General features: G+C 41.8%; 1 protein-coding gene across 1 annotated transcript; it reads left to right on the forward strand.

Annotated features, from left to right (window-relative positions):
- The first annotated feature begins 352 nt into the window (after positions 1 to 352).
- Positions 353 to 19,863, forward strand: LOC114161601 (zinc finger homeobox protein 3-like). Its single transcript, XM_028044971.1, has 11 exons — positions 353 to 730; positions 3,047 to 4,742; positions 4,833 to 5,371; positions 5,523 to 5,736; positions 7,998 to 8,102; positions 8,218 to 8,351; positions 8,522 to 8,632; positions 10,095 to 10,248; positions 10,371 to 15,046; positions 15,129 to 15,797; positions 15,890 to 19,863. Exons 2-11 carry the CDS (start codon positions 3,083 to 3,085, stop codon positions 16,004 to 16,006), a joined length of 8,379 nt encoding a protein of 2,792 aa, XP_027900772.1. The 5' UTR covers positions 353 to 730; positions 3,047 to 3,082; the 3' UTR covers positions 16,007 to 19,863.
- Positions 19,864 to 20,687: the final 824 nt, after the last annotated feature.

Raw genomic sequence — 20,687 nt, forward strand, 5'->3', positions numbered from 1 at the left:
TCTCGACTACATTGTGAATTCTATTGTCTTACCGTGTTCTATTTTCGTTTTTGTGAGAAATAAAGATTTTATTCCCCACAAAATATATTAAATATTTAACATTTCATGTTCATGTCATTTGAGGAATCTAAAGCTGAATGTTCATTCACAGATTAAAAAATAAAATAAATAAAAGTCATAATTTAAGCTGTAAAATCTTATACTTTCCACATTTTTTCGTCTTTCCAGTCAGTCTCCGGTGTGGCTCTCTCTCTCTCTCTCTCTCTCTCTCTCTCTTTCTCTCTCTCTCGCTCTCGCGGAATCCTATTGATCCAAACGGGCTAATTAGCGGTGTCTGCGCAATTACGCACATGCGCACTGCGCATAATCTCAGCCATTTTTTGAAGGAAACTAATTAGCAGGAATAAAGAGCCAAGTGTTTTTTCCTCCCCTCAGTGATCAGAACTCATTCTACCTCTGGAGCTCGCACAAACCCCTCCGTCCCCATCTCTTCTGTTTACTACAACCTCTGTATGTAGCTTTAATTACACTGTTGTTTGGAAACAACTTGGACCCCGCTGCTCCCTCTCTCTCTCCCCCACCTTTCTTTTTCCCGATTTTTCTCTTCTTGGCTCCGTTAAAACACAGCAAAGGATCATTCATAAGGAATGAGCGGAGACTCCATGAGATTGCTTTCTGGACTACTACATATTCAGCGCGCGGAGCTTTGTGCCGGAGTAGCTGCAGAAATGTAAGTGTGTCGTTTGTTTACGATGTTCCGGGGAAGCTGAGGGAAGCGAGCCGGCGGCCGAGTGGGGAAGAGAAGGAGGGGAGGCGTTCGGTCAATGCAGCCAGTAATTCTCACAGATCAAGGTTTAGTTGTTGTGTTTGCAAATCAAATCACCTGTTACCGGCCACTGAACGCGATCAGTCTCAATTCAGTTGAATCAGAAAGTGCTACTATGGCGTAGGACACAGCGTAAACAAAAGCAGAAGTAAAAGACTCGGATAGTCGGTCCTTGAACTATTCATGCTGCCTGTCCGGCTTTTCTTGTACCAGACACCCTTTTTCCAACCAAGGTTCCGGGGAAAGAAAAGAAAAATCAGAATACATTTTAGTAGTTTACCTTCAGGCTGGTGTTTAAATGTGATCCACGGGGTCTTTACAAAAGTAATTTTCCAGCTTTTAGTCCATGTCCCATAATAAATAAAGAAAATAAAGTAAATCCACACAACTCTTCTGTCTGGTTCTCATCGCCCCTCACACCCCTGCCTCTCCTTTCTATGTTGCAGACCCGCACACGCACACACACACACACACACACACACACACACACACACACACACACACACACACACACACCCCGACTCTCTCTCCCACACACACGCACACGCACAAACACCAACTAGGGAACCTAGGTATGTTATTTTTTGTTGCATGTTTTGGCATCATTGTTGGATTATTAAGCAATAACTAACCTGCAATATGCATTAATATTTGAACACTGATATAAAACAACCTTAATGGGGTTGTAATAAGCTCATGCATGTTTAATTTCAGGTGAGTGTACTTAATTGACATAATCAGAATCAGAAGCACAAAAGGATGAGCACTCATTAACACACACCATCATAGAGTCACACACACACATACACCCATCGCTAAATGATGGTTTCCCGCACTTGTGATCAATACAGAGCCAGGAATGCTTGTATAAATAGTTACATTGCCGATAGACCCCGGGTTATTGATTGCAGTGTAAATGAAAATCTTTATCAGATTAGAGGCTGTTCTCAGCTGCTGGCAGGCCCAGCTCGGCCCCCTCAGTGATCGCTGGGCAGGACAGTGGACAGCTGCAGTGGGCAAGGGTCTGTGGCCTGTGACATAAACACAGTGCATTAAAGCACTATCAGGATACCGATATCAGCCATATATCTTGGAGCTGCAGAAAGAAATGAGGGGGTGGGGGCTGGACACAGAAGAGAGGACTGGGGGTGCTTAAGAAGGAGAATGAGGGGGATGGTTGGTTGAAGGAGAAGGTGAAAGGGTAGATGAAGGTCTCACCTTGATTAAAAAAAGGTCAGTGATGAGATTGTAAGACCCACATAGACTAACAGAGATGGATCCGTGTCAATTGACATTTCAGTTGTGAGTCAGGAACCTAAGAAGAAAGAGGCCTCATCTATTTTTAGAACATCTATGAAGTAAAAAAAAAATGATTTAGTTCAATTGTTTTAAAACTTTAATGATGACCGAAAACTTATTTAGCATCATGTATTCAAAAAATGTCATTCATGTTGTAGTTATTAACTGGAAGGAAAGCTGTTTTACAGTATGCCGGGGTTTTTTGTCGATGTTGTTTTACCTTTCTTATGAGATGTTCGATTATGTATCACAAATATATAAATTGGGTGAAAATGAATGATAAATACTAAGTCCAGGACATAGTATTCATGTGCATGAGTGCATATTGTGAAAAAAATATATATAATGTTACATAAAAAATGCAAAAAAAATGTAATTATATTGCATGACCACATGCAATCTTCTATTTTATTTGGACAAGTGGAAAACCTGGTCAACTTCAGCAAAAGCAAGCCTATTGGAAAAAAATGTGTAAAGAGTTAACTAATTAATTCTAAAAGATTCTGTTGTCTTACAGTACGTGTTCATTGATGCACTCTAAAGACTCAAAGACTAATATAATGGCTTTAAAAACTGTTTGGCTATCTTCTGTGTGGCAATTCCATGGAAGCCTTCTAGCGCTGAAGCATACTGTTCTTTATTTAATCCTATCCTCTGAGGAATATTATAGACCTCCTGTGTAGCCTTTACCCGCATTCCTCTACCCAGTTTAGCACTCATGCTATTGATTTTTCCATTAAGGGCTAACGCTAACCCCTGGGTAACCAGCCTTTGGATTGCGCACTGTGAATGTTGTATTGAACAGATGCTATCCAAGGAATCTAATCAATGACTTCACAGTTATGCAATTTTATTTAGATGACTCGTGTATTCTCTTTTTCCAATCTTTCTGTCTGTCTTCTATCTATCCAAAATACACAGGTGGTCTGGTAATGTGCGGCAGCTGTAGCCTTTGGTATGGACACCAGTGAGGGAGGAGGAGGGGATGGAGGGGGGGGAGAAGAGAGAGATGCTGACCTCAGTCCCCAGGCTATATCTCTTCCTCTCCTGACCCTGGAAGTCATTCCTGAGCAGGGGTCATCCTCTCATACCTCAGCTAGGACCCCTGCCAAAGAATCCCTGACCCCGCCTCAACAGGGGAAGAAGGGCGCAGAGGGGTCCAAGGCTGGAGAGGGAGGTGAGCAGAAAGAAGAATGCCGACATCCGCCGGAGACAGGACTGCATCAAATGCATGCGTTTAAAGAAGACTTTGGGGATGGATATTCATCAGGGCACAGGAAAGAAGAAGAGAAGGTGCATGAAGGTGTGGTAGAGGCATCACATACACGGGACCTCCCAACGGCACTCAGCAGCAGAGGCATGGAGGAGGGGAAGGAAAAGGAGGAGGCCATTTCAAACCAAAGTCAAACCAAATCCAAATGTTCTTTATTACCTCAACAGAGCCAGTACAGCTCTTCTTCCAGCACTGCAAAGGCCAGTGGCACACTCGACAGCAAAACAGCCGCCTCTCCAAAGTCCTCCCATACTCCCTCCTCTTGTCCAAAGCCCTTCCCTTTTTCTTCAGTCTCTCCAAAGCACTTCAGTTGTCCATCATCCTCTTCTGCCCTGCTGAGCGAGACAGAGTTAAAAGACATTAAGGGAGATCAGGGCTGGATTTCTGGGTTTCCACAAAGCTTTAGATCCCAGCAGTCTTCTATGGCTTTTCCACTAGCAGGTACAGATCTTGTTGGTGCACCTACAGAGGATGATGTACTGGCAGGGGTTCCTCACTCTTCTATTTCTACTGGAAATGGTGCCAAAGCTCCAGAACCAAACGACAGTCAGTTAGACACAGGGGTGGATGATGAAAAAGACAAAGAAGAACAAAAAGAAGGTGTCCCTAAAAACCTCAACCAAGACATTTCTAATAACTCCCTGACCAGTCACATGACAATAATGCACTCACGCAATTCTTGCAAGACTCTCAAATGCCCAAAGTGTAACTGGCACTACAAGTCTCAGCATACACTACAAGTTCACATGAAGGAGAAACATCCAGAGACAGGAGGCCAGTGTGTGTGTGGCACCTCTGGGGGAAAGTGTGTCTGTGGTGGCGGAACACAAGGTCTGTGTGGGTACTGCACTTCGGGAAAACCCCATCCTCGTTTGGCCCGAGGTGAAACATATGCCTGCGGCTACAAGCCCTACCGCTGTGAGGTCTGTGACTATGCTACTTCATCGAAGGGCAACCTTAGCATTCACATGCAATCTGATAAACATCTAAATAATGTTCAAAATGGGGGACATGCAAATAGTCAAATGCAAAGCACTCTCAGTACCAACAACAGCAACTCATCCAGTGGTCACCCAGTAGATGAGCAACCTTACAGCAAGCTCACCCTCGTTATTCCAACAACCACAGCCCAGCCTGCTAAAATCCCATCACCTGCTCACTCCCACTCTCATGGTAAGCGGTGGCGATGTGATGTATGCGACTATGAAACCAGCATTGCTCGCAACCTCCGCATACACACCACTAGTGAGAAACACACGCACAACATGCTGCGGCTCCAGAGAGGGTACTACCTGTCACACTGCAGGGGTTTGGCCCCACATCTCAAACACCTACAAAACACAGGTGAGGAATGTGTTGCTTAATATATCCTAACATAACATACTTTAAGCATGAGATTCTATAAAGTGGGGTAATTGTTTAACTTCCTTTTAGGTGCTGAGCTTACCTTGAACATGCGACTGACTGGTCAGCAGGTTCCAGAACAACCAGTCACACTTGGGTCTACTCTCACTCCATCACCCTCTCCCTCCCCATCTCCTCCCCCAGCCCCGTCTATGTCTCCTACTGCACCCCTCTCCCAGGGCGTGTTCCAATGCCTTGTCTGCTTGTGCTTTTCTTCCGACAGCTTAGAGTCTGTAGAGAAACACCTGAATGCTCCCCGCTCTTTGCCTCAGTCTGAGTGGTGCTCCCTTGTTGCAGGTGGTTGCCACTGCAGACTGTGTGGCTATACCACCCCTTTGAGGGCCAATTTCTCCTTACACTGCCAGACTGACAGACATCGCACCCGGTACCAGCTTGCTGCTCATCTACAGGAGGGTGGAGACAGAGGTCAGGAGGGAGCCTCCCTCATTGCTAAGGGTAACCCCATCCAGCTACGGTGCAACCTATGTGACTTGGTAACAAGCAGTCTGGAGAAGCTACAGGGACATTCTCTCACTTCACAACATGGAGCGAGCTTTCGAGTGTACAAAGTAAGACACAAAAACACGTTTGATTGTATTCCTACCGAAATCCCTGTGCAGTAGAATTAGCAAATCTTTCATTTAAATAAATTAGCATGTTGCTTTCCAATAGTAATAATCATAATAAAAAATCCACGTTTTCTTTCAATCTCAATTTTAGTTCCTGCAGCAGTATGATGGCGAGGTTGATGGAGGTTCATGGCTGTTCCATTGTCTTCTATGCAACCACTCCTCCTCTTCTAAACTTCAAGTACTTAAACACAGTCAAACGTCAGCCCATCAACAAAGAGAAGGGATACTTCAGCTGCAGCCAATGGGTGGGGAAGAGCTGGCAGCCATTTTTACCATCAGAAAATGCCAACGTGGCATCACAGGTGAGACTATGAGTTGTGTGGGTAGTCATGCTGAGATACTCACTTTAATTTTCAGTAAAAACATAATAATTTCATAGTAGAGTTGCAAAAGGCTGGTAAATTTAAGGCAAATTTCCATTGGAAGTTAAAACTACAGTATGTAACTTTAAAAAAAAAAAGTGTTTTTTTTATTTACGGCATGACAGTATGGCATGAGGCAGATGATCTCTGCCTTTTCCTAGTGTTCCCGGTGGTAATTGCAGAAATGCACCTGGTCAAAAACAACAATTCAGAGCTGGGACGATCTCGGCTCTGTCAATCATGCCTGTGTAGGTGCTACTCACATCTTACCAATTGCTCTCTGCTACACTTGTCAATAGCAGAGCCTGCCATGAATGCTCAAGCTAACTAGCATAGCCATCAATGACGATGGATGAACAGTCTTCATTAGCACATTGAACACCAAGTACACCACCATGACTGACAGCTCTCAGATGTTCTTCCTGGTTGTGATTGGTCGTTTTTCACCTAGAGATGTTACCGCAGGGAGAAGGTAGAGAAGCTTGATTTTTTTCACAGATCATTTGCCTCATGCTATGCTCTCATTACATGGTGATAATTTTAACAAATATATAGAAAACATATTTTTTTTAATGAAAGTTGTATACTGCATCTTTAAGGTGGAACATTTTGGAAATATAAATCCAAAAGTTCTTGGAGAATTATAGGCAAATTAAATATGTTATAGGAAATAGGAATAAACCTTTAAACACACATATATGCTGGAAATTACAGCTTACAGTTATCACCATATTTATCAAATAACCATCTACTTTATTAATACATTATCATGTGGTATTTGCAGGTTAATTGTGATACTTTTAAGGTACACATTTGTACGACATGTCAATATATGGATAATACATATACTATATGACACATTTACATGACAAATGTAATTAAATTACTTCACTCTATGATTGAGAATGAACACATTTGAGTCCAAATGTGTTGCCTCAGTTGCAACGAGCAAGGTGTGTGTAAATAGCACAGATCTTCTCAAGTGTACTTGCATGAAATCCAGATTTTTTAGTACAGATTAGATAAATTTGGTAGTAGTTTTTAAAGTAAACAGGCAGATAGTGCAGCATATTCTACTTACTTGCCATTTCTCTGTGGAGAAAGTGTGTGAGTCTAAAATGCTGAGCTCCAGTAAAGTCCGAAGTTCTACATAGATGTTGCTTTGAGTTTGTCAACTGTGGCCTTAAAACAGTGTTACTTTAACCCCTGAATCAGCATGATGATCCATTAGATAACATGTAAGTCTTTTTGGGGTGATACTTATGGGTCAATAAGCTTGTTGGGTAGCATTTCTTTAGCTTCCTTGCCACTGTATTTTTAACTAAAAATATTTTCAAAAGAACAACTTAGTTTTTCTTGTAACCAATGGAAAAGTACAGTATCCCTCTTTCAGCAAGCTGATCTACAGTCCTCCAGTCCCTCCAGCTTTTTTTGATGACTTCTAATCAAAAGCCCTTATATCCAGAGAAATTGTGTCACTGAAGAGGGTTTGAAATCCTATTTTATTTATTTTTTATTTTTTATTTTGGTATACCTTGATACTGATAACCTGCCCATGCCTATTTGAGGGTGTCTTTGATTTAATGCTCTGAACCATTGCTGACTCCAGAGGGTAAACAGAGGATTGAGATGAAAACAGTGAGAAAATGAGCAATGGCTGTTGCTGGGATATTGATCAAACAAAGCGATTAGTCAATACACATCCTTGTTATATCCCCAATCACCCCTGACAACAGCTAACTAGCACCTGCTAATCAATGGACTAAAACAGATCAGCTGGAAAAAGACTGTGGCGGGCGGAGATTAGTCGTTACTCTACAGACTGCTTAAGATGAAATGCTGTATTTATATTGTCTGGAGTGTGTGGACTGCGTAACTCCTCAAATAAGTAGTTCAATGCTTCATTTGCAAAATGAATCTATCCTTTGATTTGATTCGCTGCAAATTAAGACTCATTGAGACGAGATTGTGTGTTGCCAGTCCATTTTAGGTCTGCTCCACCTCTGAGAGAATCTAATGCAGAATCAATGTGTGATCAATAGAGTTTGCAGACAAGCAAGAGGAATGAAGTGTGGTTCAAATACATTGGTCTTTTTGAAAGGTGCTGCTAGGAGAATAATATACATGCAATTAGCCTGTTTATTATAGCATATTACATAAGGCAATATGTTTGCATATCATAATTACTTGTCCTGTCCTAGGAGAGCTTATTGAGGACATGGAGAGTTTCAGCGAGAGCAGCACTGATCCCTTGGACACAACCAAAGACACAAGCAATTTAGGGGCAAAGATTTCTGAGGAAGCAGGTATTGCTGCTCTTACAAATTCTTCAAAGCTTTCACACATAGCTCAACTTATAGAACAGTTATATAGTTCATAGCAAATTTAAGCCATTTCAAATTTGTATACTTTTACTTGAAGCAAAAGCAAAAGAAGAACAAGAAAGAAGAGATCCAATGCCTCCAGCAAAGCGGTCGTCCCCTGTATATGAAGAAATGGAAACCTCCATCCCAACCAAACGCCCCAGAATACACCAGCAAAACGAGAACCAGCAGGTAAGCAGTTGAAATATAGTTTAATAATTTGAAAGGGCTCATGCAAATAATAATGCAGTGCTTCATTATAACACTTCATGGACACTTAATATGACGCCTTTTTTGTTACTAATTCTGATAAAATAGATAAATTTTTGCGCCTGCTAAATTTTCCTATTTTTCTCTTTCAGACTGTCCAATGCCCATTGTGCCAGGTTAGACTCCCGTGCTCACACCTTCGACCTCATCTAACACACGTGCACAGTGTGGCGCAAGACTGCGTAGACAAGCTCATCAGTACGGTAGGGGTGTGCAACTGTGTATGTGTTTTGCTTTCATTCATCAGGAAGTAAAATAAAATGAGAAGCTGAAGCAATGGGGGATGGTGGGGGACGATTGAAATGTAGGGAGACAATTCCATTAAGAAGGCACCAGAGAGAAAGGCAGGCGCTTTTTTTAATGCATGTTTAAGTAGCTCCTCGCTATCATCTTTGATGCAGCCGCGTGTTCTCTGTGGATGTGTGTGTGTGCGTCTTGCAGAGTGGAAAGAGAGTAGGTTTGAGTGAGTGAGTGTAGGAAAAGCCAGTCTTTCTATAATGCATGTTTAAGTAGCCCTCTATTACCAGAAGTGCAGTCAAGCTAAAAAGGGGCCCCCGTGCTTTTTACTGTGTCTCTCCAACTAACAATGACCGGTCATCTATCCACATCACCATCCTCCATCTCCCTGGCCTGTATGCTAAGTGGCCTTTGTCTCTTGCTCTCTTCCCTCCTCTTCATGACTGCTTTTTTCACCCTTTCTCCCCTCTGCTGTCCCCCCCCACACCCGGCTTCACAAATCACTCTTTTTCTGCAATTTCTGTCCTGCCCCTTTCCTGCTGTCTCTCCCAAGCCCTCTCTCAATTTTTTATGCATTACCCCCTCCCTTGCTCACTGTCTTTCTCCAGAGCGTTTTTTTTTGTGTTCTTTGCCCCCTAACTTTCTCCCTCTCCTTGCTCTATCGCTTTTTCATATTCTACACCCTTTGGCCCCCCCAATCCTCCGTCCCTCCACACCTTCCCCTCCCTCACTCTCTCTGATAGTAATTGAGGTTCATTAATTCAGACTGAGGTGATGATGGCCATTATGTACCTTGCTTTCCAATTACGCTCTCTAGATTAAGTCTGACCTTCAGTTTTCTCTGCAGTGTGTATGTGTGGTTGTTCTTCTCTTTTGCAGCTATGAAGCTGTTATGCAGTGAAGACTTGTCATGTAAATCTCATCTTTGGCTCTCTGTCCTTTCCTCAGGGTGGCTAGCTGTTTGCATAGATATACTATTTACCCTCAATGCTTGAAGCAGAGAAAATGGGGTTTCCTATATGACGAATTATTTTAAATAAATTAATTATTCAGCTCAGTAAAGTTTTATTAAACCCTTGGGGCATGTGGTGTTGGAACTGAAGGGCAGAGACACATATCTCAACCATGTATTTTTATTAACAAACTGATGCGTCTTGCTTCTTGCACTGCTATAGAGGGAGGTGCAAGATTTAACAATACGTTTGAATGTTTTATGATATCTTTACAGTAATCTCATGCGTCTGTCTTTGTACAACTCTGTATTTGCTTGCTATTTTACTCTACAATGAGACATGTTTTATTCATATTGCTAGATTAAAAAAGCACAGCAATGCCAGACATTCATTTTATTTTCACTTGGTAAATGGCCTCTTAGAATGCCTGAAAATTAGAAACAATGACAACTGATAATGTGTTACTTTTTTCCAGGTAACACTATCCATGGAACAGCTTGAGCCTCTGCTGGAGTCAGAATCACAGGATTTGATTACTAACAACGATCAGAACACTAAAACTAAGAAGAGCAATGATGCCAAGTGCTCCCATACTGCAGAGTCTATTGTTTGTTCACAAAAAGATAGAGGTTGGTAAAACAATGTGTAGAACTGTTTAGAACTCTTATAGAAAAAAAATGCTGTTTGCTTATTCTCATAACTTTCTTCTGGACTAAATTTTTACAGTCATCTTTTTTTATGTATTTCACAGGTATCTTAGTAGAGAACACCGAGGGAGATGTTGCCGCACCCAAAGATGTCACAGCACTGCTTACCCCACCCCTAGAAGACAACGCCAGTCACCCCTCAAATGGCACTCTGGCTCCTCAGTCCCCAACTCAGACACCTCCTTCCTCTCCACCCATCTCCCCTCCCAGCGACCCCTCTCCCCTATCGGATCGTCATGGTTACCGGTTTCGTTGCAGCAGGTGCAGCTTGGCGTTTCCCACTCAGGAGAAGCTCCAGCTGCACTGGCAGTACCATGCCATGAGGGCGGCGACAGAGTGCCCCCTTTGTTCTAGACAATGCCGCAGTCAGGAGGCCCTACAGAGACACATTCAAAACACGCACACGCAACAGGACAGCACACAGGGACAGAATGCTCTCTTAGCACCACACACTGTGCCATATACGGAACATAACATGAATTCAGTACAGCAAGATTGCAGTTTATCACCTCAAGTTGGGGAAGAAGCAGGAGAGGGTGATGATGACAAGATAGATGAAGAAACCCTTGGCATTGAAGTGAGGGAAGAACAAAAAGAAGATAAAGTTAAAGAGAAGGAGGTTGTCCATGAAGCTAATGAAGCTGAGGAGAATTCAACTGAGCTTGAGAAAGGATCACCAGAGGAGGTTGTTTCAGAACCTAGTTCTAGCCTTCTTGTCAAGAAGAGCTCAAACCCAACAATGGATCGTTATCTAGATCCATCCAGGCCTTATAAATGCACCATATGCTCTGAATCTTTTACTCAGAAAACAATTCTTCTGGTGCATTATAATTCTGTATCTCATCTCCATCGTGCCAGAAGAGCCCTGCAAGACTCTGGTACAAATTCTACAGCTCCTGAGGCCCCTCGTGGCCCAGATCCTAGACCTTATCGCTGCCGATTATGTGGAGTAGGTTATAGCCAGAGTTCTACACTGGACATACATCTTCGCTCTGTTCTTCATCAGACTCGAGCTCGTGCTGCTCAGAACTCAACAACACAGACTTCAGAGTCAAGCTTAGCTCTTCCAGGGTCAGTCTCTTCTTCCACTGCCCAGGTTGCCACTACCAGAGAGGAAACATCCAAAAGTTTGCCTATTGCCAAAAACCCAGATGGGATAAGTGTTTCAACGTCATCTTTAGTAGGCTCTAGCTTATTCACTGAGACTCAACCCACCCTCTCTGACCCAGCAGAGTCTCAGCAAGCAAAAAAGAGAGTGGCAGAGCTTCTTGCATCAAGAAATCAATTGATGTTACTACAGCAGCAACAGCTAGCTCAGGCACAGGTCCAGGCTCAACTACAACAGCAAACAGCACTCCTTCAGTCCCAGGCAATCCATCACCTTCCCTTAGGACCAGAAAATCTCTTTAAACAGCACTTTTCACTGGCACCAGATAACCTGCTTTCCCTTCAACAACAACTTCTCCTACCATTTTACTTGTCAGACGTGAAGCTTAACCCAGAGTTAAGTGTGAAGTACCAAGATCTTGGTCTCGAAATATCTTCTAAAGTCATTCCAGAAGAACAGACTAAGACAAATTCTAAAAGGGAGTCCGAGTCAGAGCAGAAACCCAACCCCAAACAAAGTTCAAATACTACTGTTAACCAGTCAACTAACCATTCACTAAGTAAAGCAAAAGTTGATGTGATCTGCAGTGGGTCCTCCAACAAGCAGAATAAAACAGAAATGGAACAAGATAGTTCCATTGTTAAGGAAGAAACAGATGAGCTACATGTGGAAAAGGAGAATCAGAAGCAGGAAGTAGCTTGTTCCTCATTTACTCATCTTGGATCAGAATGTCCCCCTCCAAGAGTGCCCTATGCTGCAGCGAATGGGGAGCCTTTACGAGCTTTGCTCCAGAGTTATGGCTATGAGCTGGCCCTTCAGTATCTACAAAGCAGACACAGACACCAGCTGCAGATTATACAACATGCTGACATAAGCAAGGTGGGAGAGTATTCAGACCAGGAAAAAAGTGAATTTAGTCTTGCACAGACTGAAAAAATGGAAGGATGGAATAACAATTGTCAAGGGACAGAAAGCAACAAAGACATAGATTTGAAAATACAAAATAAAGATTATTTATTTCCAAACACAAAGCAAAAATGTTGTGAAACTGGAGAAAAGTGCAGAAACTGTGGCAAACTGTTTTCTAATGCCTTGATTTTAAAAAGCCACCAGGAGTATCTTCACAGAATGTTTTTTCCCACAGATGCTCTGGAGAAATTTTCCAAAGAATATAGACTACAGTATGACCAGATGTATCCCCTTACCGAGCATAAATTGGCAGAGAATTCAGCTGTTTCCACCCAAGCTGCATCTTCTACCATAGGTAAAGAACCAGAAATCCCAACAGACTCTAAGACTCATGTGAAAAAACTGGAATCTTCACCAATTCCACCATTTTCAGATCCAATAAATAAAGCAAGTGCCACAACAAAAGATCAGAAAACAACTGTCTCTGCTGTTACAACTCAGTCTTCCCCTTCTCAGTCACAAGAGCCTAAACAGCAAGAGGTTCCAATCCCTGATATATCTGGTACAGCTACATCTCATTCTACAACTCCAATAACTCTACCATTGCCTAAAATACCCATGCTTCCTCTTTCCTTGTCTCAGCTTTCCATACCCCCATTGTCCATACCGAAGCTTCCTCTTCCACCAATTCCTTTTTCCATGGAGCTACCACTCCTTCCACCTGTTGTGATGCAGTCTATGGCTCTCCAAACTCAACCGTGGTTAGACTCAACCATTAACCCAGAGCTGGCTAAACTTTACCAACCTCAGCTTAACTCAGCACTCATTGGGCAACAGCCACAGCTTAGCCCAGCTTTGCTTACCCAGCCACCTCAACCCAGCTCAGCTTTGTTAAGCCATTCTCCACAGCTTAACACAAGTTTGCTTGGTCAATCACAGCATAGTCAAACAGGACAGCAAAGCCAAGTTAGCCCATGCACACCAGAGCAACACCAGGCTAAAAGAACCAGGACAAGAATATCTGAAGATCAATTGTCTGTTTTAAAGAAACACTTTGATATTAATAGTCTTCCCAGTGATGAAGAGATCAACCAGATGTCTACTCTATCAGGTTTGCCTCACAAAGTAATTAAACACTGGTTTCGCAACACACTATTTAAAGAGCGCCAGCGAGACAAGGATTCTCCTTACAATTTTAACAATCCCCCAACCACAGCACTGGATGATTCCAGAGAAGATATAACCAAAAAGCAGTGTTTGACCCTTTCTCCATGTTCACTTTCTCCAGCCCTCTCTACAAACCCTTCCCCACAACACCAGATGATAGAAGAGCCACAGAGAGGCAGACGCTCTTCCAGAACTCGTTTTACAGAACAACAGCTGGAGACTCTACAGGGGGTGTTTGAGGCCACCCCTTACCCCAGAGAGGAAGAATATGACAGGTTGTCTGCTCTCTTGTCCCTTCCTAACAGAGTTATTGTTGTATGGTTCCAAAATGCAAGACAGAGAGCTCGCAAGAATCAAGACCGTGGATCAGATGATGGAGCAGAGGGAAAGAGCAATCTTGACAACATCAACAGACAAAGAGATGGTTGTTACATGACTAATGCTGATCATCAGGATAACATCTATGAAGATGGAGAACAAGTAAACCCTCATAATGAAAATTCAATGGATTTGACATATGAGTATTACTCCCACCCTGATTCACCTTCCCTTGATTCTTCCATTCACTGCTCAGACAATGAGCCTCACACAACCAAAAGTGAGCAAACATCTGCTACAAAAAACCAGGAAGATAAAATAACCTCTACTCAGGCTAACATGAGCCCAGCTTCGGTGAACAGTCAAAGTACACCTTTAGATGCAGATGCACAACACAAAGAAGTCCTTCAGACTTTAAAAACAGTATCTGATTCACCACCCGGAAATCTGGCAGAAATACCCCAGAATTGTGTTGCATCCGCTTTACAAAATAGTACAACACAAGTCTTGACTAATGCTAAATCAGACCAGGAGACTCCATGCAGTCCTTCAAGAACCCAACCTTGTGAAAAGGTTGCTGACCCATCACCAAGCCCCTCCACTGCTACAGAATCAGAAACAATTCAGCCTTGGGCACCTGATACAACAGCTTGCCTATCAACTGAAACCCAGCCTCAACCCCCAGCAAAATTCCAGTGTAGTCTCTGCCCAATGGCTTTGCCATCCTTTCAGCTGTGGCAAGAACACCAGACTAGGCATCTCCTGGCAGCTCAGTCCCAGGTACAACTTTTACATTCTGGATTCACAGACCGACCCATGCCTTACATGATGCTTCATCCAAACCCAACTTTAATGGCAAGTCAAATGCTTTCAGGGGCCATGTCCCAGATACATCCCAATCCCACACATCCCATGATTTCACACTTGAACAATATCCAAATTAAGAACACATTCTCTGATCACTCTAGCAACACCCTTAACAATTCTTTGAGCCCCACAAAGCAGAGTTCAAAACATATATCAGAGACTAGTTTTGAAGGCCAAAGAAGCAATAGGGAGGTCGAAGATGAGCACAGGAGGGATAAACGTCAGAGAACTACCATCACTCCAGAACAGCTTGAAGTGTTATACCAGAGGTACAGTTTGGACTCTAACCCCACCAGAGGAGTCCTTGAGAGTATTGCACGAGATGTGGGTCTCACAAGACGTGTAGTTCAGGTATGATTTTAAGTGATGAGTAGTAAATTGTTTTGCTTTGTTGACTATGCCGGACATTAAGAAATCCAATATTTTTTCACAGGTATGGTTTCAGAACACACGGGCAAGAGAAAGAAAAGGACAGTTTAGGTCAGTGGGGCCAGGATCAAGTTTCACCTTGGGTTTGAACCACCTGCGTTGCCCATTCTGCAGAGCTCTTTTCAAAGTTAAGAGTGCTCTTGATGCTCATATGAGATCACGCCACTGGGCAGAGGCTGAAAGAGCAGGCTACAACCTGTCAATAGCCAATGGATCCAGTGGACAGACTGTGATGGCGATGACATCTGCCACAGAAAGACCAGGTCCGTCTATCTCCTCCACCCCTATCCACAACCCTGGCTATGACATGATTAACAAAGAGTTTAGCTTGAAGCCACCAATGGCTTCTTTTTCTTCTTCCGCCAACCTGAAAAATGCAGAAGAAGAGGATGAATATGAGGATGATGATGACGACTACCCATGTGAAGAGAGCTCCAGTATGGTTGACCAAGGTTCTTCAAGCCCTGAAATATCTGGAGATCAAGGCTCAGATTGGAGTGAGACACAAAGTCAGCAGCAGCACCACCACCATCAGCAGCAGCGCCAAAGGACACAGATGAGTCACTTCCAGGTACTTCAGCTAAAAAACTTCTACAGTAACCACCGCACACCAAACCGTATTGAGTGTGAGACGTTGGGCCAAGAGTTGGGATTGCCCCCACGTGTGGTCCAGGTAAGTAAAAAGCAACCAAATCATATTAAAGATTAACAATCAAGCTTGTGAAGTTCAGTATGTGATACATAGTAATGAAAATAATTCTACAGGTGTGGTTCCAGAATGCCAGAGCGAAGGAGAAGAGAGCCAGGAGTTTGACCTCTGACACTGCTGAGAGGGAACAAGCTGAGCTTTCAGCTAGAGCAGGGGAGAGAGACCGGGCTTAGAAAGGCAGACTGCTTCTTTCATATATGTTCCCAGCAAAAGCCCTCCTCCAACTTCTGACTCCACAGATGCCGCATTGAGTCTACTGTCTACTTGCTGCCAAACCAATAACCTGAACACCCCAAAGATGCAGAGCCACAGTGGCCCAAAGAGAAACTCTCTCAACTAGTACAGGAGAGCCCAAACCAAGTCCTCTTTACCAGAGCTTTTCTCTTTTCATATTACTCCTTAACTATTCCCCAGTCTGTCCTTTCTTGTTGAAACAAGCTCTTCTCCAGTATCCTTATTACACCAAACTCCATCTTTATATGAAAAAAAGAAAAAAACACCATGCCACAGAGGCCAAAGAGCATTCTTCAAGTATGTGACCTCACTGCCCAGCTAGACCTGCAGTCTACCTCTCAGTCTGCATGACAGACTCACAGTGGGCCCTCCACCGGACATTGCTAGATAACTAGCTGTGTAGCATGTAGTTCCAGTCTGGTCAAGGTTGGAAAATAAATTCTTAAAGAGATTTTAGTGTAAATAGAGACCTCCAAAAAAAACAAAAAAAAACTTGAAGAAAAGAAAGCAGTGGAAATGGAAGAAGGAAAATTAACTGAATAATATCCTTGAAATACCTGTGGGTATTTGCATAGAGCTTTTGTAAAGACTGTCTCAGATTCCAAAGCTCATAACCAAAATTTTATATGTCTGTTTATTTAGTTTAAACATGTTTGTTTTCAGTAACAAACTGCAGAGCGGACGTCTGTATGGTGAGAGGGTGAGATCTGCAGCTGTCAGAGGTAATGTGAGTACCAACAGACTGATGTGGTGCTATAATACCACTTCACCCTCCCAAAAGCCAATGATAAGTCTTCTGTTGTACATGTGACTCCTTGTATGTTCCTTTAGTGGATAACAGCCCAAATAGCACAGTATGTAAAGGCCAGTTTGTCCCAAAAGGGGTAAACTATTTTTTATAGCACTCAACCATTATACTGTATATGAAAACTCTAACCAAACTCGAATTTACATTGTGTGTGTTTAGTAATAGTTTCTTAATATAAAATCTTATGGATTGACACAAACTGTCTTGCTTCAATATAACTGTGTCATGATGATGAAAAGATTAAGACAAGCTTTCATATGTTCAGGTAAGGTAAATTACTGCCTTTCCATTTTATTTGAATATACCAATGGCTTAACAATGTTATGTGATTAATGTAAAGCTTTCTATGCTCAGATCAAAATGGCTCCTCCTTAGATGTGATCTTCAAACTGTAATAATCTGTTTCTAAAACAAAAGAAGCCTATAGTTATAACTTGGACAAACCATTTCAGGAAATCTTCACAAACACCTGTGCATTTCAAAGATCTGAGCTTTTCACCTATGGGTGATAGATTGTTACAAAAAACTATTAAAACTAAAGTGTTTAATAATGTGAGGGGTAAATGTACAGTATTTAGCTTTTGTATGGTTGACTCGAGACTTCATTGGATGTTTCACATGTAGCTCTCTTTTCCACATGTACTGAGCTTTTCTGCAAAGTTGAGGGGGGAAAAAACCCACTTTGGATGTTATTAATGTTATTTTTGTACTTTTAATTTATTCGTCTCCTCCCTACATGCCTGATTTTTGTTTTTTCTCTCTGTTTATTTTCTACCAGTCCTTATTCTACCTGTAATAATGATAATATAACAATAATAGCTAAACAATAATTAATGCTTTAAGACAAAAATCCAAAGACGTGATAATACTTTAACCATATGAACTACAAAAATAAGCGCTACTGTTTACTTGATGATGTACTGCTGTTTTTAAAGAAGGAAGGAGTCCCTGTATCTAAGCTACTGTTTTCTGCCTCTCATAAGCACACTGGAGACTGTAACCAAAACCCCAAACTAGAGCCATGGCAGTCTGTAATATAGCGGTTGAAGAGTTTTACTTCTCTTAAGAAATGTTGCATTTATTTTTCTTTTATACCATAGTGTTGAACTTCAGCCCTTAAGGATGTCCAGTTTGCTGCTAATGTACTGTAGTTTCTAATGATATTGTAGAAAGATGCATGCTCTGATCGCTTTACCACTAGGCTTTAATGACTACAAACTGTAATACCTGTGATGCTGTTGATAAAATGCTCCTCTGTCATTCTGTTCAAATGCAATGCAGTCGAAACCAGATGTTTAAAAACACTATAAAAAACTTAGTTTTAAAGTTTCTGAGATTCCACCAGACTAAACTTTTTTTTCTTCAAAATCAGAAGGTTTCATACATTTCCATAGTATCTGCCTTTAAACTGAATTATCTGGACCATATGTTTTCAGCTTCTTTCCATAAGCTTTTCACAATAGTTTGCTGACATTTGGATCCATTCCTCCTTATGGAACTTCTGTAACTCTGTCAGGTTTTTAGGTCACTCTGCTTACTTCCACCTTTTCAGCTCTGCCCAGAATCTTTCTGTCCCTGAAATCAGGGCTTTGTGGTGGCCAGTTTAAAAACACTCATTTGTCCTTAAGCTACTTAGTAATTAATTTGTCTGTATGGTTGTGGTCATTTTCTGCTTGGGAGACCTATTTATGTTCAAGCTTTAAGTTTGTCTTGACATGTTGTTAAAAAAGGTTCACATAATTTTATTTCCTCATAATGCCTTCTTTTTTAAGTACACCAGTCTCTCCTGCAACAAAACAACCACATAAAATGACGATGCCATCTCAGACTTCACAGTTTTAAAGGTATTCTTAGTCTTACAAGCCTCCCCCTTTTTCCTCACAGTGTATTTATGGCCATTATAGCTAAACACTTTTAAGTGTTTAGCTAAGTGTGTTAGTGTTAGTCTTATCAATTAGTCTTATCAGACCACAGAAAGTATATTACATAGATCTTGTACCCTTGAATGAACCAGACTTCTGGAGCTCCACAATTATTTTCTTTACATCTTGATTGGTTCCTTTAGTTTTTTCCATGAAGCAAACAAATTCTCTCTCATTACTCTGGCATTTGACAAATCCAAGCAATTTTTGTAATCCCGCTGAACTTAAAGTAGCACAGATTTAGTTTGATTAAATGTCAAACACTGAGAAAAAAAGGTCAGGCATCTTTTTCTACAACATATGCAAACATCTGGTTTCAACTGTAGATTTGTGGGGCTCAATTCCATCAGGTTTCTTGATCAGTATCGTATAACTCAAAAGACAAAAATAGATTTCATGTTATTAGGATTATTTTTTTCAGGCCTCCAGTTTAAGATAAACTTTATTTGGGCATTAACTTCTCAGTGAATATGAAGATACTGCATAGATGTTTGAAGGAGTTAAGCCCCAGAACTTCCATTTGTATGGTGTCTTTCTGTGTTGCAAAGTCTTTGGTCAGTAAGTCCAACTCAAACAGTTTTGCTGACTCCGACTGACTTCACAGCCAAGTTTCCAAAGGATATGGACTGAAAAACTCTGTCATGTTTTTGTTCTTAAACTAACCAATGTTTACGACAATACCAATGAGCTTTCTTCTGTGCAGAAATGTGCATTCCAAATACCACCAAGGCAGTTTTTTGTTCTATACTGATGATTTCAAATTTAATTTTTCTCGTATTCTCTTGATCGTAGTGACTGTAAGATGTACATATTGGAGTCCTTTAATGATAAAGAGACTCTGTTAACCTTGCTGTAGGTAAAACAGTTCTTTAAATTTTGTTTCTGGATATGTTGTTGCCATAGTGATGACCAAAAAGATACCTGTGATGTGCACCTGTCCTTATGTCCTGCTCCAGTGGTTTAGTGTGTCTCTATTCTATCCCCATCCCAGTTTTCCTATGTTGTTGTGTGTTTCCCTCTCCCCCCTCCATACTCCACTGAGCTAAATAAAGTCTGCTTTGGTGCACGCTCTGGTGTCATCCCTTTGGTCTCACTTAGAAAAGTCATTCATGAATGAATGTTGTTCTATGTAATGGTATCAGCTCACTTATGGGTCTTTGGTGCTGTGTTTGATTTTGGGGAACATCTGGCTGAAAAGCATTTGGTGTGCAGTCCTGTGTGCGTGCATGTGTGTGTGCTCAGTGTGGAAGGCGTTTCGTGAATGGAGCCTTGACCTCTAGGGTCACTTCATTAATTACATCTCTGACATTCAGCCAGATGAGTTTCCTTTGTGACTAAATGATATGATGAATATTAACGACCTCGGATGAATTACATTGCTGCTCCTGCTGCTGATGATGATGATAATGTGTTTTACGACTCTGGGAGAAAGGGGAGGAAAAATTGCATACTGCAGCACCTTTAGGACAAACTGATATTCATATGAAACATTTCAAAGAGAACAGTGTAAGTCAGTGGATTTTATTATTCTGTTTTTTCTTGTGAAAAAAAAACAACTTTCCAAATGGTTGAAGCAGCAGCACTGAAATGCTGCTTTTCTCTCAGTCACAAGTCAAATCCTAACTGGTATCTGCCTCATATTCTCTTGAAAGAGGGCTGCTCATTTAGCTGCTCTACAGAAATGCAACCGTGGAAAATGTAACCATGAAGCTGTTATGATCTGATTGTGGCTGCAAGGAGGGAAGACAAAACAGATACATGTGGAGAACAAAAGCAAAGTAAACACACAGGAGGGCTTTGAGATAGCTTCGTATTGGATGATAGCCATCTTAGAAAGTCATCGTGATAAAGTGATCCCCCACCATTTCTCCTTCTCCCTGTCCTCCCCTC

The sequence above is a fragment of the Xiphophorus couchianus genome, chromosome 2, assembly GCF_001444195.1.
Source record: "Xiphophorus couchianus chromosome 2, X_couchianus-1.0, whole genome shotgun sequence".
Lineage (NCBI taxonomy): Eukaryota > Metazoa > Chordata > Actinopteri > Cyprinodontiformes > Poeciliidae > Xiphophorus > Xiphophorus couchianus.

Bases quoted from the DNA above. Each gene is read 5' to 3' on its own strand.
- LOC114161601 (XM_028044971.1), top strand. From the start codon at position 3,083: ATGGACACCAGTGAGGGAGGAGGAGGGGATGGAGGGGGGGGAGAAGAG. The intron at 8,103-8,217 runs GTATTGCTGCTC...TTTTACTTGAAG, and splicing joins AAAGATTTCTGAGGAAGCAG to CAAAAGCAAAAGAAGAACAA. The intron at 15,798-15,889 runs GTAAGTAAAAAG...ATAATTCTACAG, and splicing joins TGCCCCCACGTGTGGTCCAG to GTGTGGTTCCAGAATGCCAG.